The 25,491-nt window shown below is 34.2% G+C and overlaps 1 protein-coding gene across 1 annotated transcript; it reads left to right on the top strand.

The window, feature by feature from the left end:
• The first annotated feature begins 5,185 nt into the window (after positions 1 to 5,185).
• LOC137400988 (uncharacterized) lies at positions 5,186 to 6,821 on the top strand. Its single transcript, XM_068087327.1, has 3 exons — positions 5,186 to 5,311; positions 6,273 to 6,444; positions 6,571 to 6,821. The coding sequence occupies exons 1-3, from the start codon at positions 5,186 to 5,188 to the stop codon at positions 6,819 to 6,821; spliced, it is 549 nt and encodes a 182-aa protein (XP_067943428.1).
• Positions 6,822 to 25,491: the final 18,670 nt, after the last annotated feature.

Below are 25,491 nucleotides of genomic sequence, written 5' to 3'. Positions count from 1 at the left end.
GACTCTAGTTTATAGCTTAGCTTAGGTTCTACATGCGGTTGACCGTGATAGTTTGAATGCACAGAGTGATGTTCATAACAAAACATTGAAATATATCTTCATCTAAAAGGGGCCTACTGTAAGCATCAGTCTAGTTCTATGTGTTCACAAAATTGAAGTTATTCTTTACTTGCTGCTTTCAAACAGTTATCTTATTAATCACCAATGAGTGAACCCAATAAGAATTTAGCAACTTATCTCGTTCTGATAGACAAGCCTTTGTTCATCAGTAGGTGGCATATTATTTTAATTATGAAAACGTTTAGCCTCAACTCTCAATGATGTCAAACGCCAATGCCCAAGATGAAAATCAATGCACCGCCAGGACTCTATGCCATTTTATTTATCACTTACCGTGTGTACTTCAATCAGGGTGAAACTTATAAAAACTTCTCTGTAACTCTGAGAGCGACACAATTTTAAACTGAAAATTTTTACACTGTCACATAACTGGTAATCACGCTAACACCTGGTGAATACTGTATATACAATTTTGTACGTTCACAATGTAACATAATTTTTTCTTGAATTGGTGATCTACAGCTTGTCATATTTATACAATAATCATGGTAGACAAAAATGAAGCACTTTTGGTAAAGAGCCTTGTAACAGAAACTCAACACAAAGGATCAGGTAAGTGCAGAGTGGTAGCAGTAATCTTTAGAATTAATATGAGTTAATGAGATGCAAACGTGCTCAAGCTTGTTATTATGTGAAATAAAGGAACCCTCATAAAAACTAACAGCCTAGCTTCTTTTCATAATATCTATTAATTTTAGGTTCACTGACAGTTTTTTTTAAAAACTGGGTTAGGCTGTGTATCCACCAGCAAATAAGTATTTTTTTGTTATGGTGAAAAATTACTTATAAAAATAAGTTATTTTATTGTGATATTCTGTCAATAGACATTGTACATAGACTCATAATTCCTGATGAAAACGAGTATATCACAAGAAATCATAAAGCTTATATTTACAATTACAGATGAAACAGACGATGAAACAGATAATAAAGCTTTACATTTTATTGATTGCCATAACTGAGCAGATATCTGCAAGTATGGTGAGTACTGACTACAGTTAGGCCAAATTTTCAGAACATTTTATTTGAAAGACAATGAAGTTTGGTCACATTTATTGGGCAATCTATATGTGGGCTAAAGCTGCTTGGTTATTGGCAATGCAGGCACCAGCCTTACAAGAAGCATGCAAATTGAATCATTACAGATGCTATTACATAATTACCTTGGCATACCAGTGTCCAATATAGAAGAATTTTGAGATACAATGAAAGTTTCAACCAAATTGTTTCACTGAAGTTGTCTATATGACCATTAGGTTTTTTATTATATAGCGTTAGCTGTGCGTTCATCTAGCCATAACTGAATGAAACATTTATGCAAACCTATAAACTATTTATCATTTTTTTATTTTTTTTATTTTTTCAGATGTCTTAACTGCGCCCATTAACTGTCATTAACTGATTCAGGAATTCCTAGAATTCATTACAGAGTATGTGAGAGGCTGCTCACAAGAACATCATCACACAGCAGCCATTCTTTCTGAATCAGTTTATGCAAAAGCAGAAAAAATAAAATAAAAATATTAAAATGAGAACAAATTTAGAGCGTCATAAGATTAAAACTTTTTTTAAGTACGCATGTTGTGAACTAGATTTGTTCCAACTGAATTTAATTAAAATTCTTTTTTTTCACTTGCAAATGAAGACTTTATACAGTATTGAACATACAATGTGGCAACTTATCTCAGATTCGATTTAAAATGCAATAAAACCTCTATTTATGTACAACCCTCAATAGAACGCCACAGCAAAATAAGGAATAAAAACTACAGTGCAACTATGTAATTGAAATCCACCTCTATTTGACCGCCACATTGACATACTTTGATCTTTGCAAACCATGAAAAGTAACCAGTATAAATAGAAAGTGATCAATAAAAGATTGTTCACAAAATAATATGAATAATGACTCAGTAACATTAACAATGATTCATTCTTTGGTTGTTGCCGTATTGGTTGCTATTGTTTAGTAACAATTTACCAGAAAAGATCGAAGGTTGATCAATGGAATTGTCATCATATACAATATTGGCTGTTGTAGTGCAGTGGGAGCTAGGTGTATACCTCAGCTTTGTAGCAGAACAACACTGTTTTATAATTTGTTTAATTTTTGATAACAATAAAAAGTGTTTGCAGTTATATTTACCATTGAAATAATTTACATAGTTATATTTGTGAATGCACTATTACTAGATTAGAGCTGTTACATAGTCAATATTTTAGAATGACTGCTTCTTACCCAGAGAAATTGTTGCTAGATACATTAGATACATGTAGCACTGAGTGTATCGATCACCAACTCAAAGTCCTACCACACCTACTAGTAACCTACTACTAACCTACAAGTATTTCACTTCACTATTTATTATATTTTTTCTCATTGTCTTATTTGTTATAAACCGCATTGACTGGTGCAATGAAGTGCATATCAATCTTATCTATTTGTTAGTATTTAGTATTAATCAATAATGACCATATAGCGTCTAAAAGGACTTCCACATTAACACATTGTTTTTGCATTTGATGCTAATTCTTTAAACAGTGTGGAACTTTAAAAGTGAGTTACTACATTAGAATTTTTAACAACTTCATTGTGTCAAAATAAAAAATCAAAATATTTTTGAGGACAGCATGTGAAGCTGTTATGCATGAATATTTATACTTGAATTTTATTAGACCTTTTCAATGAATTGTCTTAACTTTTACCTAAAATGACCAATCTTTTTCTTTGTTCAGCTTATGTCATGCATGTCAATTGAGAAAAATCAACTAAACAGCGTTTTTGCAAAAAATATATTTAATAATTAAAATTTTTTTAGTAAGAATGCAATGTGTACAACAAGAATAAATGAGACAACAAAACTGTTTTTAAAACTGAGGCAAAAATCTGGTTTGACCAAAGTTGTCTTCTCTGCTCTTTTACTCTCAGGAAGCTCCAAAGCAAGAGTAAACCGTATGAAAAAAACTTTAAAATTAAATGCTAAAAGTGCATTGCGTATAATATTTTTATTAAGGTGTGTAAACCATCAATTTAAACAAAATAATATTTTTTAGATCTAGTCAGCCTTTTGCTTTAGACTGTTGTGAAAATTTTGAGCACATTTTGATCCCATTTATGAAGATTCCCTCAAGCTCTTTAAACCTCTGAGTGTTCTTCATAAATTAACAGAATCTGTAATGAATTACAATTGTTTGACTTATCAAAGAACTGTAAAAGGATCTAAACAGTTTTGATAACAAATCCCTCCAACCAATTGAGCCATGCTGATGGAAATGTTAATACACATAATTGTTTTGTACTCTTTATTGATTGCTGATTTATATTTAGAGTTGTGGTCTCAATCTCTGCTATTATTTATTGCTTATGTTCTATCCCGATCATTTACACCCTAATCGCTATACTATGCACTAAGACTCAGGAAGTAAGTGCTTGTTTGTTATTTACTGATTTATATTCTCATCAATATTGTTGTTGCACCTTCAGAATATAGTGTTTAATAGATACTTTCATGTACTTTGTACTTGTTGTGTTATAGATACAATCTCAAGCTTAGAGCATATGTTTGTAACAGAAGTAAAAGAACAACTAAAAGGAATACTCTAACTCATCCAGCTTTTCAACTGCATTTAAATTTAATTTATCATACCAACAATTCTAACAAAGCTACAAAAAGTGTTTCAACCATTTTCCTAAAATATTTCCAACTTATTTTGGATAAGTACTACCTCTACATCTGTAGTTGTTAGTCAAATTGGTCATACAACTAATGTATTTGATTGAATTTGGTTCTACCATCCGACCATTAGTTTGTCGTGTTGACCTAAATGGTGGAACTGATATCAGGTCACTATCAGATGTACAACACTTTTTGCCCCTCCTATGATTAGGAAAACAATCATCTATCAACAATAGCTAGCAAAACTCACACTTTACTATTCTAATTAAGGAATTAAAATGCCAAATAAAATACAAATATATAATATTTTATTGGAATCTGCTACATTTTATTGTGAGCTGTAACAATTGCAAAGGGGGCATTTTACAAAATTCTCCATAAACCATTTCCTACTTCTACACCACAAAAAAAATGATTTCGTAATAGCATTGCCAAAAATACATTGACAGAAAGATTCTGGACACTTTTTGTCTTTATGAAAGCAAGACAATGAATAGAAAAAATGCAACTATGCAACAAAATTGAAAAAGTTGCAACCCACAGAAAAATAAACAGAAAGTGATTAAGGAATCAATAAATCTGAATCAGAAAATAAAAACCTTAAAATATCAAAACTGGTCACATAAAATGCATATGAATCCAATATGTTAGTTTATAATGTTAGAACAATAGCAGCTACAATATTGAGTTACAAAACCAAATTAATATAAATCTGGTTAAAAAATGTGTGATGTATATTTTTTATGTTTACGTATAAAATAAAGAAGGCACAAGCTAGTTTTTGTAGCCCATCAGAATAGCTATTAAAAAGGACGATGAACAAAATGCATATTTGATTGGATGAATTATAAAGTGTGAAGCAAAGACAGTATCAAGCATTGTTTCTGCCTCAACCAAGAGTTTTGGGCAAGCAATAGAATTATTACCTTCTTCTGGTTTTGAAAAAACTGTCATCGCAGATATAGAGTAGACCAAATTCTATAAACAAGTTGGAAATTGTGCAGATAATTATTTCTACTCGGATACGCCAAAGCTTTTCATATTTACGGGCACCTGTTTGTTTATTTCAGCTCACAAAAAGCACTCAAAATATAAAACAAACTTAAGTACGAAAATTGTTAAAAGTAGATATATATATATATATCATTACATGATATATATATATATATATATCATTACATGATATGACCCAACAAAATCCTTTTGTCTCATCTACCTTTTCAAATTTTTAATAGCTTATTGACTGGGTGAAACAAATTTTTATCAAATATTTTGCAGATTTTCTAAATTTTCAAAATAGCAATTTTGTGCATTTCAATATTAAGATAATTCTACATGAAGCAAAGATAAATTTTTTTTTTAATTTTCAATAAGAAAATAACATTAAAATGGCCTCTCAGGAAGCTGGCCCCAGTGGTACAAGTGACAGAGAACTAATGCCTCCTCCTCCTCCTCCAGTTAACTTTGGCGCCACGCGAAGGGAAAGTGATAGTGAAATTCTTTCAACTCAAGATGTAGTGGAATGCTATGTACACTGCTGGTGAGAGGAGTTATCTTTTTACTAATACTTTGTTAATAATCTTTAGTCATTGAAAATCGGTTTTAGTCACTGATGTTGACTAGTGAATAGAAAGTTGAGATACAGTTTATGTGGGTGGTTTTTTATATTCGTTCTGATTTATTTAGCTAACAATGTTATATTCTGTTTGTTTGTAGATATGTATGCTCCGCCTAAAAATGAATTTACTAGGTATAGCCATTAACTGCTCAAATACCCTGTGTTAAATATATTAAAACTTTTATAGTTCTCAACTTGCTCTTAGTTTCTAGGAAGACTTAATGATGAGTCAAAGTTGATAACAAAGATCATCCAACGACCAAACACGAGCAAAGCGATTGGTTGGGAAAATTATGATAAATCCATATGTGCACACAACTCCTAAAAAATTATCCGTTACCAGCCATTACCCAACCCTTGTACCAAAATCTCATCAACAAACTTAACTATTTTTGTGCAGAGTCGTTTAAGTACAATAATGATACAAAACACATATAAAAATATTTAAATATGTTACCAGGCCTTTGAAACATTTCCGAAATATCCTAAACCTAACCTATTTAATTGGATTATACATAAATGTACAGATTAATTTGGCCAAAAATCGCAATAAAAACTTGAAAAGCTTTTTTTATCAAAATTAAGACAGGCCAATGAAACGCCAATAAGGCCGTGCGACAAATAGCAAAACTATTAAGTCATGCGCATTTTACGAGAAAAATGTGCACATTTCTATAGTCTATAGCAGTGGTTCTTAACCAGGGGGGAATTCTCACCAGGGGGAATTTTGGGATTTTAGGGGGAATTAAGCAGTTTGCCAAAGGGAAGTTCCGCAGCACCAATTTTTCTTGTATAATGGACAGCAAAGAGTGAATGAATTTTAGTAGTTCCACACCAAAGTTCGATGGTTATCAAAGGGTAACATGCTTCTGCGTTTCTTCAATCTACAAGAAGAGGTCAATGAGTTCTTGAAAACTCATAACAAACTCAAAGTACTGGCTTCAATGCAGGTGGAAGGCTTCCATCAGTGTCTTGCTTACTTGGTTGACATACTTGGTTCAATCAATGAAGTGAACACAAAGACGCAAGGTAAAGACAGGAATGTGTTGAATGTAACTGACAGTATCAATGCATTCAAGGACAAGCTCATACTCTAGGTGGAAAGACTGGTTACTAGAAATCTAACAGTTTCATTTTTAGTTCTGCATTTATTAGTTGACAAGAAAGCTCCTTCCGTCTCTTTGCTAACCAACATAAAGCATCACTTGAACAGCTTGATAGCAGAGTTTGAGAGATATTTTTCAAAGTTAGATTCTAGGACAAAGCAATTGATGAGCATGACCAGAGACCCTTTCAGGCGCAATGTCAACGAGATTCCGGAACAGCTTCAGGAAGAGTTTTTGAAGCTTACAAACAACTCTGCATTAAAAGATGAGTTCAAGGAGCTATCAATAGAGCACTATTAGGTTCAGGCCCATAGATTGTATCCCAACATAAACCTGGCTGCTTTCAAGATGTTCATACCATTTGCTTCCACATATCTTTGCGAGTCAGCATTTTCAGCAATGCTAACCATAAAGAGTAAATTTAGAAACCGTCTGGAAGTAGAAGCTGACCTACGGTGTGCCCTATCTACAACAACTCCTAACATCAAAATTCTGGTCAACTCCAAACAAGCACAAAAATCGCACTAGTCTGCTGACTGTCTTACAATGATAGATGTATTGAGTTTCAATATACAATCATTCTTAATATTCCATGTAAATATGACTGTAATAAGTGCATATGTACATGTATATATATATATATATATATATATATATATATATATATATATATATATACATGTATATATATATATATATATATATATATATATATATATACATGTATATATATATATATGTATATAAGTTATATATGTAAGTAAGGTTCACTATCTAGTTGCAGTGCATTATTTGAAGGAGTTGGGAGGGGGGAATTTCTGTTTTTAGGTTTGGAAAAAGGGAATGAGATAAAAAGGTTGAGAACCTCTGGTCTATAGCATTGACTAATTGCTGAAGGTTTCTGTAACTAACGTAAAAGTACTGAAAAGTTATTGTTTCTTTTTTGCTGATTCTACGGGACTCTGAAATTTTGGACACTTATCACAAGTACTTTGGTATTCCAACTGATGTACAAATCAGTGAAAGTAAAGGAAATGACGATGATATTTTTTAACGATTCTTACAATATTACCTGTAAAATTGTTACAATATTTAGTTGTAAGAATAATTATTTGATTTTTTAAGATTTGGTTATAAGAATAATCATTCAAATTTGCAAGATCGAAGTATATAGTGATCGATGGTGTGCAATATGTTACTGTTATTATTTTCTAAAGATTTTGTTGATGGTACTACGGTTGTGCTCAATATCGCAGTACTGCCAAGCCTATTTTGATATCTGCAAAATTAAGTAGTAGGCCTACATTTTCTTATAGATATACATCTATTTCTATGACAACCAGCTAAAATCTGTTTAAATTTTTAAATTCAGCATAACTCTTTAGATATAAATACAGAAATCTAGATAAATATCACAGCTACTTGATATTGGTTACTATGACCAATGATATACAGCCCTCCAGCTATATATATGTATATAAATATATATACAAATATATATATATACATATAAAATAAAATAATTTTATAATTATTTTACAGGTAAATTTTATAATTTAGCTCTGATTTATCATTGAGCACTCTGTAACGACTGCGCAGCATCCACTTTGTGTATATATATATGTCATATGTATGTATATATATATACATATATACATATATATGCACATATATATATATATAAACTGTTTCCTCACCCCGGATACCCCGTATGGGTGGTAAATTCTGCTCTAACTCGGTTCTCCTACCAGAGACCTGGGAGTTTGAGCACTCGCCTCAAGATTTTAGCTGTTCCCAATAGCGCACTTTTCTGCAACTCACCTGAGTTGATTGTTGTTGGTGGTTGGGCAAGCCACATTTTATGCGCCGGTGTTATTGCGGCCAGTGCCCAAATGACTACTGGAATTACAGTTGTTCTTACATTCCAGCATTTTTCAATTTTTTCTCCAAGAGGGAGATATGTCACTACCTTTTCCTTTTCTTTGCTGGTTATATTGTAGTCATTGGGGACTGCTATATCTATTATAGTAGCTCTCTTGTTCTCCTTGTCCACCACCACTATATCTGGTTGGTTTGCCAGGACATGCTTGTCAGTTTGGATGTAGGCTATATATATATATATATATATATATAAATATATATATATATATATATGTATATATACCATACTTTTCGGACTATTAGCCGCTACTAGGTATCTAGGGCGCATTAACGGGAATCTCCAGTTAGTGCATCTCTATACATAAATTATTCATCAATTTTACACAAAAATCTTATGATCTCTGGCCAGCGCGTAGTAATTTACATGCAATTAATATTTACTGCCAACGTGTACCGATAAGGTCACATAAACGTTTGTTTCTTGTGGTCACTGGAAAACACACAATTCTCACCTACTAAATTTCCACATCAAAATGGTAAGTACTTTTTACTCAAGGTTGTATTGTCTATGAATTGCCACACTTCGAGTACATAACCCTTTCACTAGCGCGCCATGTAAAAGTTTAGCTATCGGCCTACTGCCAGCCATTTTGCCGATATTGCTTCATGATATTTTTTCAATTCCAAACTCTATCTAGAACGTTTGCTTTGGTTATATATTTCATTTTGCCAACATTTTAACAAGCACTGCTATGCAAAAAGTTCATTGTATCTATACTTTGTGAATTGATAAAGCGATGTGAAGCTACAAAGCAAAATGATCCTCTACAATGTTCCTTATTCTTACAAAACCATTACTTTCATCGCCATCAGACTTAGTGTTGCTATTGCTATTTTAATTATCTGTGTAATCACCAAAATTTGAATCAGCTATAATGTCATCAACATAAGTAGCTATTTGTTTTCTAACTCGGACACCTTTGATAAACTTACACAAAAAATGTTCGTTATTAAGTTGGAAATCCCCAAACAAAGATTAAAATATTAAACATTAGGCTAATTCCATCAATAAATCTTAAAACAACACTGTCACTACCATAAAGGTCTTAAAGATCGTTGATTATGTTATCAACGAATGATAAAATTCAGTTGCTAGCAACTGCTGGTAAAGTCGCAAAAATGTATCTACAGCGGTCGACCATAGAAAACCCATAAATGAGTCTACTTCAGTGAAAGGGTTGAAAACGTTGGATTTGCCACTGTTTGTGATAGTAAACATGTTCATTTCCTTCTGAGTTACTCTTACTTTTTTCCAGCTACGATTACTACAGAACTACAGCTACTACAGAACTTGCACGGGTACTGCTACTGCGTTCTACTTACGAAATTTATACATCGAAAAGGTTAGTATCGTTGTATGTTGTTGCTGTCTACTATGTTATTGCTATTACTGCTATTGCTATTTGAATTATCTGTGTAACCAAAAAATCTGAATCGGCTATAATGTCATCAACATACGTAATCATTTTCTAACTCGGTGGCATTTTCAAAACTTACACAAAAAATGGTTGTTTTTAACCACTTCAGGTACAATTGCATAATCCAATTTCGCGTTCAGGTACAATTAAATCATTATGCTCTACAGATTATGACATGGGTCAACAAAATGTCATTTTAACCATAGAAGCACTCACATTCTTACATAGAAAAAATATACCTTTTGGAAATCAGAGAAAATTCTGTATCTGATTGTATTATCGTCATTGCAAAAATTAAAAATAGTGAATATTGAAAGTAGTGTAAAATAGCGGTTTTATTAAAATTCGTGTTCTACAAACAAATTTGACTTATAAGTGTAGCATATAAATGTATAAAAGTATGTTTGATAACAAGCGATTAAAACATTATACTGTGTTTAAAATGCAATCTACAGTCTCTTCCATAGCTGTTAACTTATCTTCGTCACCACTCTACTGAAAGTCTGCCAATTCTGTCGCTGAATTGAAGCCTATACACATCCACTACTAGCTACAATGTGTTGTTACTAACTGATCGCAATGTTGAACTTTGAACGCAAATTACCTGAAATTCTTTCATTTGACCATAGCTGTCTGACCAGTCCATTGTCTGCAAACATGTCTGAAGGTCATGATTAGCTTTGTAGATACAGTGCAACTGTAAGCAAGCTCTAAATATATAGATGGATGAGTAATGCAACTACGCAAAACTTAAAAATCGGCGGATGAACTTAAAAAGAATATACTCGAAGCCGCTATAGCGGCGCTTGCACCCGAAGTGGTTAAGTTGGAAATTCTCAAACAAAAATTTAAAATTAAATTTTAGGCTAGTTTTACAGAGAAATCTTTGGACAACACTGTCACCACCAAAAAAGTTTAAAGATAGTTGGTTATGTTATCAACGAATAATAAAATTTAGTTACTAGCAATTGCTGAGAAAGTCGCAAAAATGTGTCTGCGGTGGTCGACCATAGAAAATGCATGAAAGAGTCTACTTCAGTGAAAGGATTGAAAATGTTGGATTTGCCACTGTTTGTGATAGTAAACATGTTCATTTTCTTCCGCAGCTGAGTTACTTTTACTTTTTTTCCAGCTACAAGTACTACAGAACTGCAGCTACTACAGAACTTGCACGGGCACACCAAGCATTGCAATAGGCAACGTTGAGAAGAAAACGAACAGCATTTATTACAAAAAAGCACACCATCTCATTCAATTTTACAAATGCTTGAAGAAGTACAATGCCTCCCAAAAAACCTGCTGCTCAAACGCAAGAACAGATTGATTCCCATAGAGAAAGACACCGAATTTGCAAAGCAGCTGCTAGACGAGCAGAAACTGCAGATCAAACACAGCTACGCCCTCAACAAAACAGAATGGCTACTGCAGCTGCTAAAAGTTCAGAAACTGCAGAGCAAACACAGCTATGCCTACAACGTAACAGAATAGCAGCTGCTAGAAAAGCAGAAGTCGCTGAACAAACACAGGTACCTCGAGAGCAGGCCAGAATAGATGTTGCAGCTGCTAGAAGTGCAGAAACTACTGAGCCGACCCAGCCAAGACTCAAACGGCTCAGAGCAGCCGCTACATCGGCCAGACGTGCAGAAACCTCCGAGCGGATGCAGCGGTGAAAAAAACATGATGCACTAGCTACAATAGCTTCTCGGCGAGCTGAATTTTCTAAGCAAATAAAATGGCGACAACAGCAAGATGCACTAACTACAGCAGCTGCTACCAGGCGCCGTGTATGGACAAAAAACTTCGCACTTGACTACTGTAACAGTCCTGCAACATGGTAAAGGGCCAAATTTTTCTATGGGACGAATGTCCAGAAATGCTCCAGATGTAATGCCTCACGTTGGAGAGGCGAGAGACCATACATGTAGTTTATATAGTAGATTTTATTGAGAATAAATTTTATCAACACAATCACATGACTGCTGCACAGTTTGTACATGTATATACCACGTCAAAACACAGGCTATAGACAAAAAACTGGTGAGTCATGATTAGTGTTTCAACAATGTAGAAGTCTCAATTCAATAAATGCTGGTGATAGCTTAGCAGTAAAATAGCAAAATATTTTTTAGAATTTCTTAAAATATGTAAAGTTAAAACACGTAAAATTTTTCAATACTGCCAGTTTGAAGAACTTCAGTTTGCCTAGCAATGTCAATTTCATTATCAGCTCTGTGTACAGAATTAGGAAAATTCCAATTTGAGTGGCTCAAGACTGATGCCTTGTGGACTAGCTGTAAAACATATTGCATATTTCCATTGGTCTCTCTAACATTATTGACATTTACGACTGAATATGTGTATGTAGTCAGATCAGCACAAGAATTTTAGTAGATTGCATATTTGGAGTTGTTTTAAAGTATGAAAGACTACTCTCAATAAAACTTGCTTTACGTAAATCTGTTGCCGAACAGGCGTAATGCAGCTTGTATATATATATATATATATAATTATATATTATATATTTAATAAACCACAACACTGGTGGGAAGCTCCTGGTGAGGTCAATGAAAATGACCGCGCTAATATCCTCTAGGACTTCTACATCCGAACTGGCAAGCATGTCCAAGCAAACCAACCAGATATAGTGGTGGTAGACAAGGAGAACAAGAGAGCTACTATAATAGATATAGCAGTACCCAATGACTACAATGTAGCCAGCAAAGAAAAAGAAAAAGGAGAAAAATATCTCCTTCTTGGAGAAGAGATTGAAAAATGCTGGAATGTAAGAATAACTGTAATCCCTGTAGTCATTGGGGCACTGGGCGCAATAACACCGGCGCATAAAATGTGGCTTGCCCAAATACCAACAACAATCAACTCAGGTGAGTTGCAAAAAAATGCGCTATTAGGAACAGCTAAGATCTTGAGGCGAGTGCTCAAACTCCCAGGTCTCTGGTAGGAGACCCGAGTTAGAGCAGAATTTACCACCCATACGGAGTATCCGGGGTGAGGAAACAATTTTATAAATATATATATATACAATTTGTAAAAGTAGAACTGCACTCTATAAGTTAAACGTTTTATTACTAATAGTTTCATGTGGTACAATAAGTATCAGACTTTTCAGATTAAATGTCTAAAATGAATTTCATACACAGTAATATGCTGTTATACGGAGTTAGATAAGCTGATAATTGGATGAGGGTACAGAAGCCAAAAGCCAACTAGTTGAGTGATACAATCACGTAGCAAGAATTTATAAATGAATGTCTGCATGATGATAATAGCTCGTTAAGTTTATGGAGAGTATCTAGGGATGGTCAGTAAATAATAAAGAATTTCTCACATAAGCATAAGTTGCACTGGTTGGAGATAGTGTTGTATGCTTCAGCATGCCGTAGAGTTTTCCATGATAGTGAGTAGTTGGTATTATTTTCCTTTAGTGACCATATATATTTGCTTAGTTCAGTAGAGTTTCTTTTAGATGGGTGGTTGAAAGAAGCTTTATGGTTTGTGAATCACATCTTGAAAGTTTCTCTGTTAGTTCAATGTATGTTTGGTCTGGTGAATCGGTGTTGGTTTTCACAGTAGTCTGGTATATTAATGATGTTTCAGGCATTCTCTATTCATCGGGCAGTCTTCTCTTTTTCTACTGTTGATGTTCGGTCTTCATTTGCGGTGTTGGTAAATATATATATATATATATATATATATATATATATATATATATATATATATACATGTATATATATACATACATGTATCCAAATATATATACATGTGTATATATATATAAATATAAATATAAATATATATGTTTGTATGTAAATATATATATTTATGTATGTAAATATATATAAATATATATATATACCTAAGAAAGAAAGTATCAATTTATGTTTCTCATGTATTTAGGTTGAAACGTGCTTTGCCTAACTACACTGCAAACCCTTACCGGGAACGTCTTCAGACCGCCCCGATATTTAGAGCTCTCAGCGACCTTGGTAAGATTATGCAGATATATATTTAGCTGTATATGTTATGCTCAATATGGTTAATGCATTTTGAAGTGACGCATTCTATCAGGTTATATACTGCATATAAATATATATAAATTAAAACTTTTTGCCTAAAACTATGAGCTAAAGTCAATAGTTTAGAGCAGGGGTGTATAAACATTTTGCAACAGGTGCCTGTTTCGTGTTAGAAGTGTATGGATTTTTTTGAAAGATAGAAATAATTGTCTGTGTGTAAGTGTTATGTGTTAGTGTGTATGTGTTAAGCTTAGCACTGCCGGAAACTCCAGCGTAATATTTAATTCATAATTAGTAGTTTACAGGTAAATGATAAAAAATCAATGCTATGAGTGACATTATTGCCGAGCAGTTACATAGACAAATAAGTAAGTATTGCATATGAGTAATATACTAGCGGGTATGATTAAGTATGGTTGTAACCAGATGCACTCAACAGTGCTAGATTTGCTGTGTTAAAAATTTAGGGGGCCAACTTTGGCGGACCTTTTCTTAAATAAAACAGCAAATAATTTAAATAAATTTCACCGAGCTAATCTATGGTTCATATCAGCATTTTTATTTTAGTTTTGGGGATTTTAAGCATGTGTTTTAGTTCCTTTGAATCATGCATATAAAAATCACATTGACATTATTATCGAAATTTAATATTCACCAAAATTCACTTGTTTTAACTTTTTGTAAAAGTGGACCAGAAGTGATTGTACTTTTGAGTGCAAATTACATTTGAAACAAAAATATCTCACCATAGTAGTTTAATATTTATAGAATTTTCAAACAAAATTACAGAAAAATGAACAAGTAACAGCCTTATCAACAAGTGCAGAGCTCATTTACAATATGATGGTAACTATAAATGTTGGTTGGATTTTTAAATGTTTATTTTTCCGGACTGAAATTTCAAAAAAACCGTATTTAGATTTAGGTCACCGAAAAATGACTTGTCTGCATTAGCACGATGAGTGAAACTGAAATCTGGATTGCAGGACTGAAGCCGGGTCTGGCTCAATGGCAGTCTTGTAAGACAAAGTACGATAGCCATATCCTCACATGGTTCTTATTTAAGTTCATAACCGAGAATGTCTTCTCACACAAATACGTCAACCAAAACAAGCTTGCAATGCTCTTACCCAAATGCTTGAATCTCTGGAAACTTTTAATTATCTAGTTTTGTTCATGTGTGTCAGTAACTCTAGGCAATCTGTTCAACGATCCGAAGTTTTCAAATCTTTATTAAATATAAATAAACGCGCTCATAATGCAATAATATTTGGTAAAACACTAGTAAAAAGGTAAGGCAACCCACAGCAAATTCCTCAAATAGAAAAAAACAGCACTTCACCACAATTCGGGCTAAAACTATTAAAATTTGTACGATTTAAAAAAAACTCGTAAAACACTTGCGGTAGTATCATATTTATTGAACACATGTTCATTATCATTTCATGACTCAAAATATATTGGAAAATTATAGTTCGTATCATAAAATTTTTCATATACATCCCAACCATATATGATCTACCAACAAACGTGTTTTATCAATTTTTTTGTGTGATATCGTTGTAATAAAACTTGTGATTAAAACAAAGGAGATAGGTAAAGATATTTGACAACTGTTACAAATAGAAGTAAAACTGTTAAAATTTCGGCCAGAAACTTCTGGCTGCACATCCTGTGCAATAATTAATTTGATTGGCTTGTCGCTGTTACTTAGAAACAGCTTTTGTAAACAAAGCCATCTGATTGCGGATTTCTAACCGTTAAGAACTCTGACACGTCCTAATCAATGCTAAAAATTCGGCTGTTATGGCTCAAAGGGTTATATCCACAGGAGGCCAGCTGTTATTGATTTTATGACAGAGGCTGCAGTCTGGATATTGACCATGGGTCGTATTTTTCTCTCGGACAGGACTTATGACATATCTGGTCTAAAGTATAAAATAGTTTGAGATTCTTTGTCTCCTTATTTCTTGTTGTGATAAAGACATGCCTGCTAATAAGTTGAATGAAATGAGTGTCACAACTGATCTGTAAAATCATTAAAAATTTTAACATTTTTATGCTTAACTTTGTATGCAAAAGCAAGTTCCCTAGTCCTAGACGTTATCAACTACTTTCAATCAACTGTAAAATTACTTAGAATAGCACAGCTATTTTTAAACTGAGTAATATTTAGAAGTTTTATGCTTTTACAATACAATGAAATAAAAAAAATCTAAAATATAGTAAATAAAACTTTACCCATTTTCTGAAACATGATGTTTTAGAGGTGAATTAAAAGAAACTCATGGTTGAAGTGCACCGAGCTTGACAGAGTGTAATTATTTTTAGGAACTAGATAGCAAATAGTTTTAGGAGAGAATAGAAAAAGCTGCTACGCTATAAAAAATGCACCACCTGAGTATAAACATGTGGTAAAAATGTGAGTATACAACTAAACTGCATTCAATGAGGCTGCCAGCTGCTTTGCTTTCCTTGACTTATCAGTACGTTTTATAAATGAAAGCTTGTCACTAAGCTTTTTCCTCTGCAGAAAAGGCTGACACGGTAACAGGTCGATCATTTTAGAGCCGTGTTGGCAGCAAGTCAATGGTTCATCTAATAGTTTGGTCACAGGACATTTCATCATCTGCCAATTTAGTCACAAGTCTCTCTCTTTCTCTCTTTTTTCTGCCGGCTTGGTCTTGAGAGGACTGTTTGTAGCTCTCAAAATCTGAGCTGGCTTGTTGGCCTCATTATTACTAGACAGTAGTGCTGGCTTCTTTTGGCTCGGGCAAGAGGAGCCAGGAGGCAACTGGCAACCGTTTAACTATGTAAAAAGGCAGATGTGCCAACCGGTTATGAAACAATGGCTGTTACTCATCTCGAGCATATCCCAGGCACTATTACAAAACCTATTGAACATTTTCTTGCACAGCAAGTTTGTGGAGCACCCAATGTTGATCAGAAGGTAGATAGACTGCACCTCAAACATACCGAGAAAGAAATAGGTTTTGAAATTGGTCTGGTCTAGTGCTTGAGCTCTGATTGGCTCAGCATCAACCTTGTTTTGAGTGGCAAGATATCTGGTGTTTGACACTCATGAGCCAGCTGGAGTAGATTTCTGGTGTGATGGCTCAGTTTAGAAGTGGGGTGTGGTAAAACCAAGCCCTCCTGCCTCGAAAGCAAGCTTTGATGACTCACGGCCCAGCTTTCCTATATTGATGTTCTCGTGCACCTTTGGCATTTTAGCTGGGAATGAGTCGTTCTGGCTCATGTTGTGCTCTCTCAGTTAGAACGAAATCTAGGCATTTAAAACCCAGCTTCTCAACAGCTTCATAGTATTAGAGAGACCAAGCCATGCCCATAGCCAGTCAAAGACACCGCCTATCCTGTTGGCCTGTCTGAATATTTTGCTCTTCTTTCGAGCTTCTTAATAATGCAAGTGTCTGATTGCCTCAGTCTAGCCATTTGCCTAGACTAACTAGTGGAGTTTATTGATGAAGTGCTCTGTATATCCCTTGCTGGTGTACCGATTTGAATTCAAATTGTGAGCTTTAGCTGAAGTCCCATGTACATCATAAACTTTTTCAGTACATCGACCAGATGATCAGTATCTCTATCTGTGCTTAGCTTGTCTAGCTGCCATTTTTGAGCTTTATTTTACAATAGGCACCATTTGTATCTTTAGAAACCAGCTATATAAATTTAGGGCAGTTTTCCTACTATCATTAGCATAGCCTAATTTGGTTTCTTCAAGAGTGTGCGGGCTTTTGTTAAGCTAGGGATCCAAAATCTCATTACTGCCACCAGTGTCAAAGAAAAGAGCTGTGTCATTTCACCACTCTACAACAAACCATACCGCTTTGGCATATATGCAAATATATATATATAAATATATATATGTATATATGTATATATATATTTTCAATATATATATCTGTATTTTCAATATATATATTTTTTCAATGTATGTATATATATTGAAAACCTTTACAGTTGTTTTTATTTTCTCTCTTAATTTATTTCAATTAGACAGAACGCTTTTCTCATGATATGTAGTTTGAAAGTTTGAGTGGCAAATGTTGCATGTTAAATACAAATCAGTTTTCTGTCCAAAGACTTTTTATTACCCAAGCAATGCCGGGTAACACGGCTAGTATATATATATATATATATATATATATATATATATATATATATATATATATATATAAATGGTTTCCTCACCCCGGTTAACCCGTATGGGTGGTAATTTCTGATCTAACTCGGGTCTCCTACCAGAGACCTGGGAGTTTGAGCACTCGCCTCAAGATCTTGGCTGTTCCCAATTGTGCATTTTTCTGCAACCCACCTGAGTTGATTGCTGTCGGTATCTGGGCAAGCCACATTTTATGCACCAGTGTTATTGCACCCAGTGCCCCAATGACTACTGGAATTACAGTAGTAAAGCGTGTTGCTAAGCTCAGATTTTTGCCATAAGATCAATTTGGTAGTAAGTCGGCCCTTACACAGACGACTCGGTAGCAAGTTGACGGTTCATCTGCTGACTTGGTCAAAGAAAGCTAAGCTGGCTTCCTGACTTCAGTGTTTCAAGCAGAGTTGTTTGGCTCTATATGGCTTTGCGCTCAGTTATTGCATGTCTATACAAAAGCTCTTTTTGCTGAAGATAGAATTTTTTGTATGATTTTTGTTTTTGATCTCGACCACCAAGAATATCAATCAATGAGCCATTAGAATGTTCTGTCAGCAGACAGTTTTCATTTCATCGTAATTTAGCTTTGTCCTCGGTATTTTAGCAACATATCAAGAACTGACAGTCCAATCAAATTGAAAACATAAAATTACGCTAGGAAATGTACTGAAGCAAGCAATTAAAATTTTATAATTTCACATGAATGGTTAATCATAAAAATTATGATAATGGTTTTATTTGGGTGTAGGACCAGGTGGGAAAACATTTCCCTATATTATTTCAGTCCCGGCTCTAAAATGTTAAAGCTATGATAATTTTCTGGCAGACTTACATTTTTATATCAGATGAGTTTTAAATAGATAAGTCCAACATAATGTCAAGTAGACTTGTTGCAGTTTAAAAATAAGAACTTTTAACAATTAAATTTATTACAAACATAGTCTTAACTTATTTAAAAAGTAGTGCTGTTGACTACTTATCATATTGTTTTTATGTTGAAAACTTTTGTGATGGAAGAATTTGTGTACTTTAATATTTTATGCTCCTATATTATTCAAGAAAACAGCTGATCGTTTTGAATATACGTATTTCTATCGATAAATTGAGATCAATTTTCATTGTATATCCATGTTTACACTAGATTCAAACGTAGTAACGATTACCACTAAACAAGTTCTCTAAACTATACAAAAATTGGTCTATTTTACCAACTCTCACCTAATACGAAAGTATTTTAAGACATGAGCATTAGCAATCACAACTTTAAGGTAAGTAAACATGTAGCAACTTTTTTCTCATTCGCTAACAATAAAAATTACAATGTGAGCTCATAAAGCTTGTAAAGGTAAAATGTACCTTATGCATAAAATAGGAAAAAATAGGCTCGACTGATTTCAAAATTTAAAAAAATAAGTTTTGATTTCTATCAGAAATAATTTATTAACACTTTAGTAATTAACAGAGGTATGGTTATGGAACAACGAAAACAGACTGTTGATGCAAATATACGATGAAGTTGAAAAAACAGTGATGGAAAATGCATCCCGGCACTGTCAGTCTCATGTTGCTGATGATCTAATCCGCTCCTCTTACAAAGCAGCAATCACTGAAGTCTTGTTTAGCAACAGACAGATTGACAATCCCAACTATTCCTGGATGGAGGTTATAACTGTAAGTATTAGACAGCAACAAACTGTTAGCAGAAGTCACAAGCTATCAATAATATTTCAAGCTGTTTTAAGGTCAGTTAATTAGATATAGGTTCTTGGTAAAATTAATGACAAATCATAAAATGTTACTTGCAGTTAGGCAGTAAAGCTGGCATAAAATTCTAACTTACTGCCTGAGCAAGGGAGTTTCTCAGTTTGCATGATTTGGATCTAGAAGTGTTTTATTAAAAACACAAAGTGATGAACCTGTTTTTTATTCGGAAAGCTGTAGGTTCAAGCTTTTTTGTAAAGGTGGTGCAAAACTTGAGCAGTGCTCATTGCAAAACAAGTTAACCCTTTCACTGCCAAGCATGTACAAATTTGGGTATCTGCCAAGGGCCAGCCATTTTACCAAAAATTGCCGATATTGCTTCATGATATGTAAACAGTATTTTTTCCAATTTCAATCTCTATCTAGAAAATTCTTTTTACATATTTTAATTTGCCAACAGTTTAACCATCATTGCTATGCAAAAATTTAATGAATTTATACTTTGTGCGAAGATAAAGCGCTGTGAAGCTACGATCAATGCGAAGCAAAAACCAACCTCCATAATCTTTCTTACTCTTACAAAATTCGTTCTTTCGCAACTATCAGAGACCGTGCTGCTGCTTTAATTATCTGTATAATCACAAAAATCTGAATTGGCTATAATGTCATTAACATAACTAATCACCTGTTTTCTGACTCCCGCGCGGTAATTAATGAACTCACAAAAATACTTGTTATAAAATTAGAAAATCTCAAACAAAAGTTTAAAAATGCTTCGTTGTTTTAGGCTAATTTTCAGACAAATCTTTGGACAACAGTGTCAATTTCATCAAAGTCTTAAAGATTGTGGGTTATGCTGTCAACAAATAATAAAATTAGGTAACTACGCAGTTGCTGGGAAAGTCGCAATAATGTGTCTACGGCAGTCGTCCCACGAAAACACAATTATGCGTCTAAGGCAGTGAAAGGGTTAAAATTTACTACTTAGCAGGAGTGGTAAGTTATCACTAGAGTTAGCATGGTAAAATGACAAAAACAGGTGAAAATACATTGAAAGTATGCTCTTAAGCTACCTGCAAGCCTGCAACGGCATCTAATCCTATTGTTGAGTGACCCGGGTATAGGATAGGTCAAAACTAACCATCTAACATTTTGGAGCTGGCTAACTTGCGGTCAGAAAAATATGGGGTAAAGCATATAAACAAAGTATAGGATATAACAAGTTTAAACGATAACTTAAACCCACTGTGCCAGATTCAAGAACACACCAATGCAGGCTGTGAACCATGGTAGATATTTCCAACAAAAAATCTGAACATCACAAAAAATACCACACCTTTATGTTATTGGTTACTATTATTCTACGAAACACTGGCTTAAACTGAGTTCTATGGGCCAAGAAGGTGTCTCCTACAAGGTTTTTATGCTTGCGTTTTTTACAAGGATGCAGCTAACTTTTAAAGAATACAGCTTGCATTAAGGAAAGAAATTGTCATTTGTTGAAAAAAGATCATAAAATTATGTTTAGTTTTTTCCCACATTCTGGTAATTTTAGGAAGCTGCACTTGTTTTGCTAGACCTTGATTGCTTATAATCATTTGCATAGTTACCATATATACCTATATGCTTAGTTTCTTTCTTTAGTTTTTATATTTTTTGTGAAACTCCATCCTAAACAAGAGTTCCATGATCATGATATATCAAAAGTTTTAACTTTTGTCATCCGTGTATCTCCTAATGTTTTAGTATATTAGTTTTTTAGAATTCATGTTTAATTATTAAGTACAGTCCAATATAAAAAAATTTGCTTAGTTTTTTGACTAGTAGAATTTTAACTGTACAACTAGACCTAAGAAAGGTTGGTCAGTAGAAATAAACTGGATAAAACGATTTATACAGTATATGATAGCGCTATAAATTAAGATATTATTCGTTGTAAACTGCTTTAAAAGGTTTTTTCTCTGACAAAGGGGTAACAAAGAATTTACCTCAAACAAACATTTTGTGCCTTAAAAGCAAAGAATTTATAGCTTAAAGTATTTTTTAATGAAAAGTAGCTTGTTTTAAGGTAACATTAGTAATTTATAAATAAAATAAAAAAATTACTAACAAATAAGTAGTCTACCATAACTTTGTAGTTTGCTGATTATTCAATTATCAGAGTTGGCAACAAAATTTGAGGGTATTATGAGTTAATATGGTAGTGTGTAGGCAATGCATTAAAAAGTAAGAAAAATATCTGCTTTGATCACTACAAGCAGAAGTCGTGCATTTTGAAAGTATTATTGCTTTAACAACAGCTATGTGACCTCCGCTAAACACGGGTGAGCCCAGTGGTGCAAGGAGCCTGAAGATGTAGGATGTGTTCAGTTTAAAGAAGCAAATAAAGTTAGATGCTTTTTTAGTCACTACTAGTGACATTTGCTTAGAATTGCTCATCAACTTGGTGTTTGTAGGTCAAGGGCTTTACACCATTAGGTGGAGGTTTTAAAGAATGTCTGTATGCAATTGCAAATTGGGAGCTGCATTAGTTACAGACATTGTACACTGTTGTTATAGCGTCTCTGCACAGATATGTCTAATGATAAAAGCTGGCTCACACAGTATCACCGTATCTCGGTCTCGATACAACAATACTTTGGAGATATTTGGTGAAAACAATGTTCACACTATCGTAAATACATGCCATTGCTCGCTTTATATTTTACTTTTGTTGTGATTTTTCCAGAGAGACCTTTTTTCTCGCTGCACACTCAAATTAAGTACTAGTCTCACAGCTACTAGCACAACCAGAAATATATACATGTCGATTAAGCTATCTGTGACATAAAACCATCCACCCCAAATTATTGTGCACTGTACAGGCTGATTTCTATGCTCGGTCAACAACGAAGAAGGTTTGACAGTTGGAAAATTTTTGAAGTGTTCATGTTTTTTATTGATGCCATTGGTTCACATTGCGTGTTGTCAACAATGAATGGCAAAAGGACAAAAGCGATATAATGTAGACCTGTGTTATGAGCAGCAAAAACTTTGACCCACGACTAACCAAAGTAAAACTTACTCAGCCAAATCACTGATGAGGTCACCATGCAAAAGAAAACATAGGAATTACATCAAGATTGCATATAGTAGGTTAACATTGTTCTTGTGGCGGAAGTTACCGTAACTGACTACCAAAATGAACTGGATACTAGCCTCAAGTAGCCAAAGGGATTGAGATTTTTAATTACAAACTGGCTGAAATTTAGCCAAATATGTTAGTAAATAATTTTTACATTGCAAAATCAGCAATAACTCAAATATGACAGCTTTTTATGAAAGATTGAACGAGAAAGAAATACTTTAACTATTGCATTTTTAAACATCACAAAAAATAAGTTAATAACACGTCATGTACATACATGTCAATTTGCTGTTTAATGACAGGTTTTCCAGTAAATAAACCATTTAGAGACTTTTGTATTGCACGATAAACTATTGAGACTCAACACCACAATGGTACACTTGGTTGTTGGCAGCGGATCTGCTAACAGCTAGGTAAACTCTTTAGATGAATTTTACAAGGATCATCAAGGTTAGGTTAGGTCAACAAGGTTTGTTCATCTTCTAAGTACACAGGAGCACGGAGGCCTGTGTTTTTACAATTAAAATATCACTTAGTTAATCTCATTGGAATTTATTTTATACTTTCAATTACAATTGTAAATAATTGGATTTGCAATGATAAATGTAAAAATAAGTTGTAAGAATACTCGGTGATCTTAATCTTTGATATGATTAACCAAAGCCACATTTTTTCTAAGCAGTTGCATTCTTTTTTATTTTCCGAGTTCAGGTTCTAACAGTCACAACTCAACTTGCTGTCTCTGCGGGACAAGATAACAATTTTATACTGATAGAAAAGTTTGTTGACTGGTGCATCTGCTTCTTCAGATCCTGGCACCTTGATATCTGGATGATAAGTAGAGGGGGCTGGGTAAGCGTATGATTTATTGTTTGCTGGCACAATTGAGGTACTTCTCTTATTAAACTAGGCTTATCGTAGTAATAATCTGTGTATTAACGTCTAACCCTTTAAATCACTTCCCTATATTGTGGCGGTATATTATATCATAAGTGTAAGTTTAAAGTAAGTTTCTTTTGTATTAACTTAGTTGAATTTATGAATACCATTAAATTAGCAATTTGATTGCAATATACATGTATAATAGCTTTTTAAATTTAAACTTTTAATCTTCCTTCACTTGCTCTATGACTATCACAAGTGTAACTTTAAAGCAAATTGCATTTGTAACCGTTTTTTTATAAATACCATAGAAGTAAAGATTAACATGAAAATTACATAAGTCTTTTAATGTAGTATTCTTGTAAAGAATTGAAGCCTGAAGTAGTGTAGATTGTAATGTAGTTTACTCACTGATGGAAACACACAACTTGAACTGAAAATGTTGTGGGTATTTATATAAAACCAAAAGTAGCTTTATAAATATTAGCTTAGTATATGGTAAAAATACAATAGAGCCCTATATGGCTATCTTGCTTCAGATGTAAACAGAATTGTTATAAGCAACAGGATTACTATAGCCATAAACTATTATCTCATAATTGTCACAATCCCTTATAGCTCAATAGCCATAACACCTCCTTCCTAGCCGTTGGTACATCTATGTAGTCTGGCGGTCTGCTAGTCTTTTACATCGTCGGGAGTTTTCTGGTCCACATTCTCCTCTTGTTGGTATCCTGGGATTTTTCCATGGTTAACGGCTATTGGTAACCTCTGAATGGCTTGGTGATACATGTGGCTCAGCCCCAGTACCATCTTGTTGCTTTTCACCGTCTGCTGGCTCCGAATCTTCCTCTACTCCATAGCGGGTAGCAGCTGCTCAATGTGTCGCTTTCATGTTAGCCCTCAGGGAATCACCTTGACATTCACACTTCGGGCTCCGAACACTTTGGTAAAAATGGCTGGAACCCATTGAGGTTCTTTATCCCATCGAGGCCCGCAATAGAGAGCATAGCAAGGGCTGTCAATTGTGTAGGTGTAGATATATGCGGTAGTAGTTTTAGGTTCAGCTTCCTCGTTTTTGTCAGTTTCCTAGCTTTGTCGTCCTTTGGCCTGATGTGCCGGTGAGGGCAGAAGAACATCGATTTTGCAGCGTATTTGCCGTTCATTCAGCAGCTCACTCAGTGAATATCCTCCTGTCAGTGGCGTACGCCAGTAATGCTTGAGGAATTCTGTTAGTGTGAGCTTAGGTGGTAACTCCGATTTTTTCAGAGCTTGTTCGAATGACTGCACCAGCCGTTCTGCCGCTCCGTTTGTCGCGGGTTGGTAATGTGCTCCGGTTAGGTAGACTATTCCACTATCTCTGCACCATCTCTGGAACTCTTCTGACTTAAAGGTGGTAGCATTGTTTGACACCATAGTTTGAGGATAGCCAAAATGTGCAGAGTCTTGTTTCAGTAGCTCTGTGGTTGTCTTAGTGGATGTTGACGTGGTTGGGTGAATAAGCTGGTTAATAAGATGGTTATTTAGAATAAGCACCCACCACTATCAGCCAGTTTGATCCCAGAAAGTTGATTGCGTGGTCGATATGTATACGACTCCATGGTTTTTCTGGTAGCATCCACAGATGGTTAGGAAGCTTAGCTGGTTAGTTCTGATGTTCGGCGTAGGAGTGCATTGCTTACATGCTTCCATG

Source organism: Watersipora subatra, chromosome 7 (genome assembly GCF_963576615.1).
Source record: "Watersipora subatra chromosome 7, tzWatSuba1.1, whole genome shotgun sequence".
In the NCBI taxonomy this organism is placed as follows: Eukaryota; Metazoa; Bryozoa; class Gymnolaemata; order Cheilostomatida; family Watersiporidae; genus Watersipora; species Watersipora subatra.
Note: the sequence above shows the minus strand (reverse complement) of the source record. Positions and strands in the feature narration are given on the sequence as shown.

Bases quoted from the DNA above. Each gene is read 5' to 3' on its own strand.
- LOC137400988 (XM_068087327.1), top strand. From the start codon at position 5,186: ATGGCCTCTCAGGAAGCTGGCCCCAGTGGTACAAGTGACAGAGAACTA. The intron at 5,312-6,272 runs GTAGTGGAATGC...TGGTTATCAAAG, and splicing joins AAATTCTTTCAACTCAAGAT to GGTAACATGCTTCTGCGTTT. The intron at 6,445-6,570 runs GTAAAGACAGGA...TGCATTTATTAG, and splicing joins AGTGAACACAAAGACGCAAG to TTGACAAGAAAGCTCCTTCC.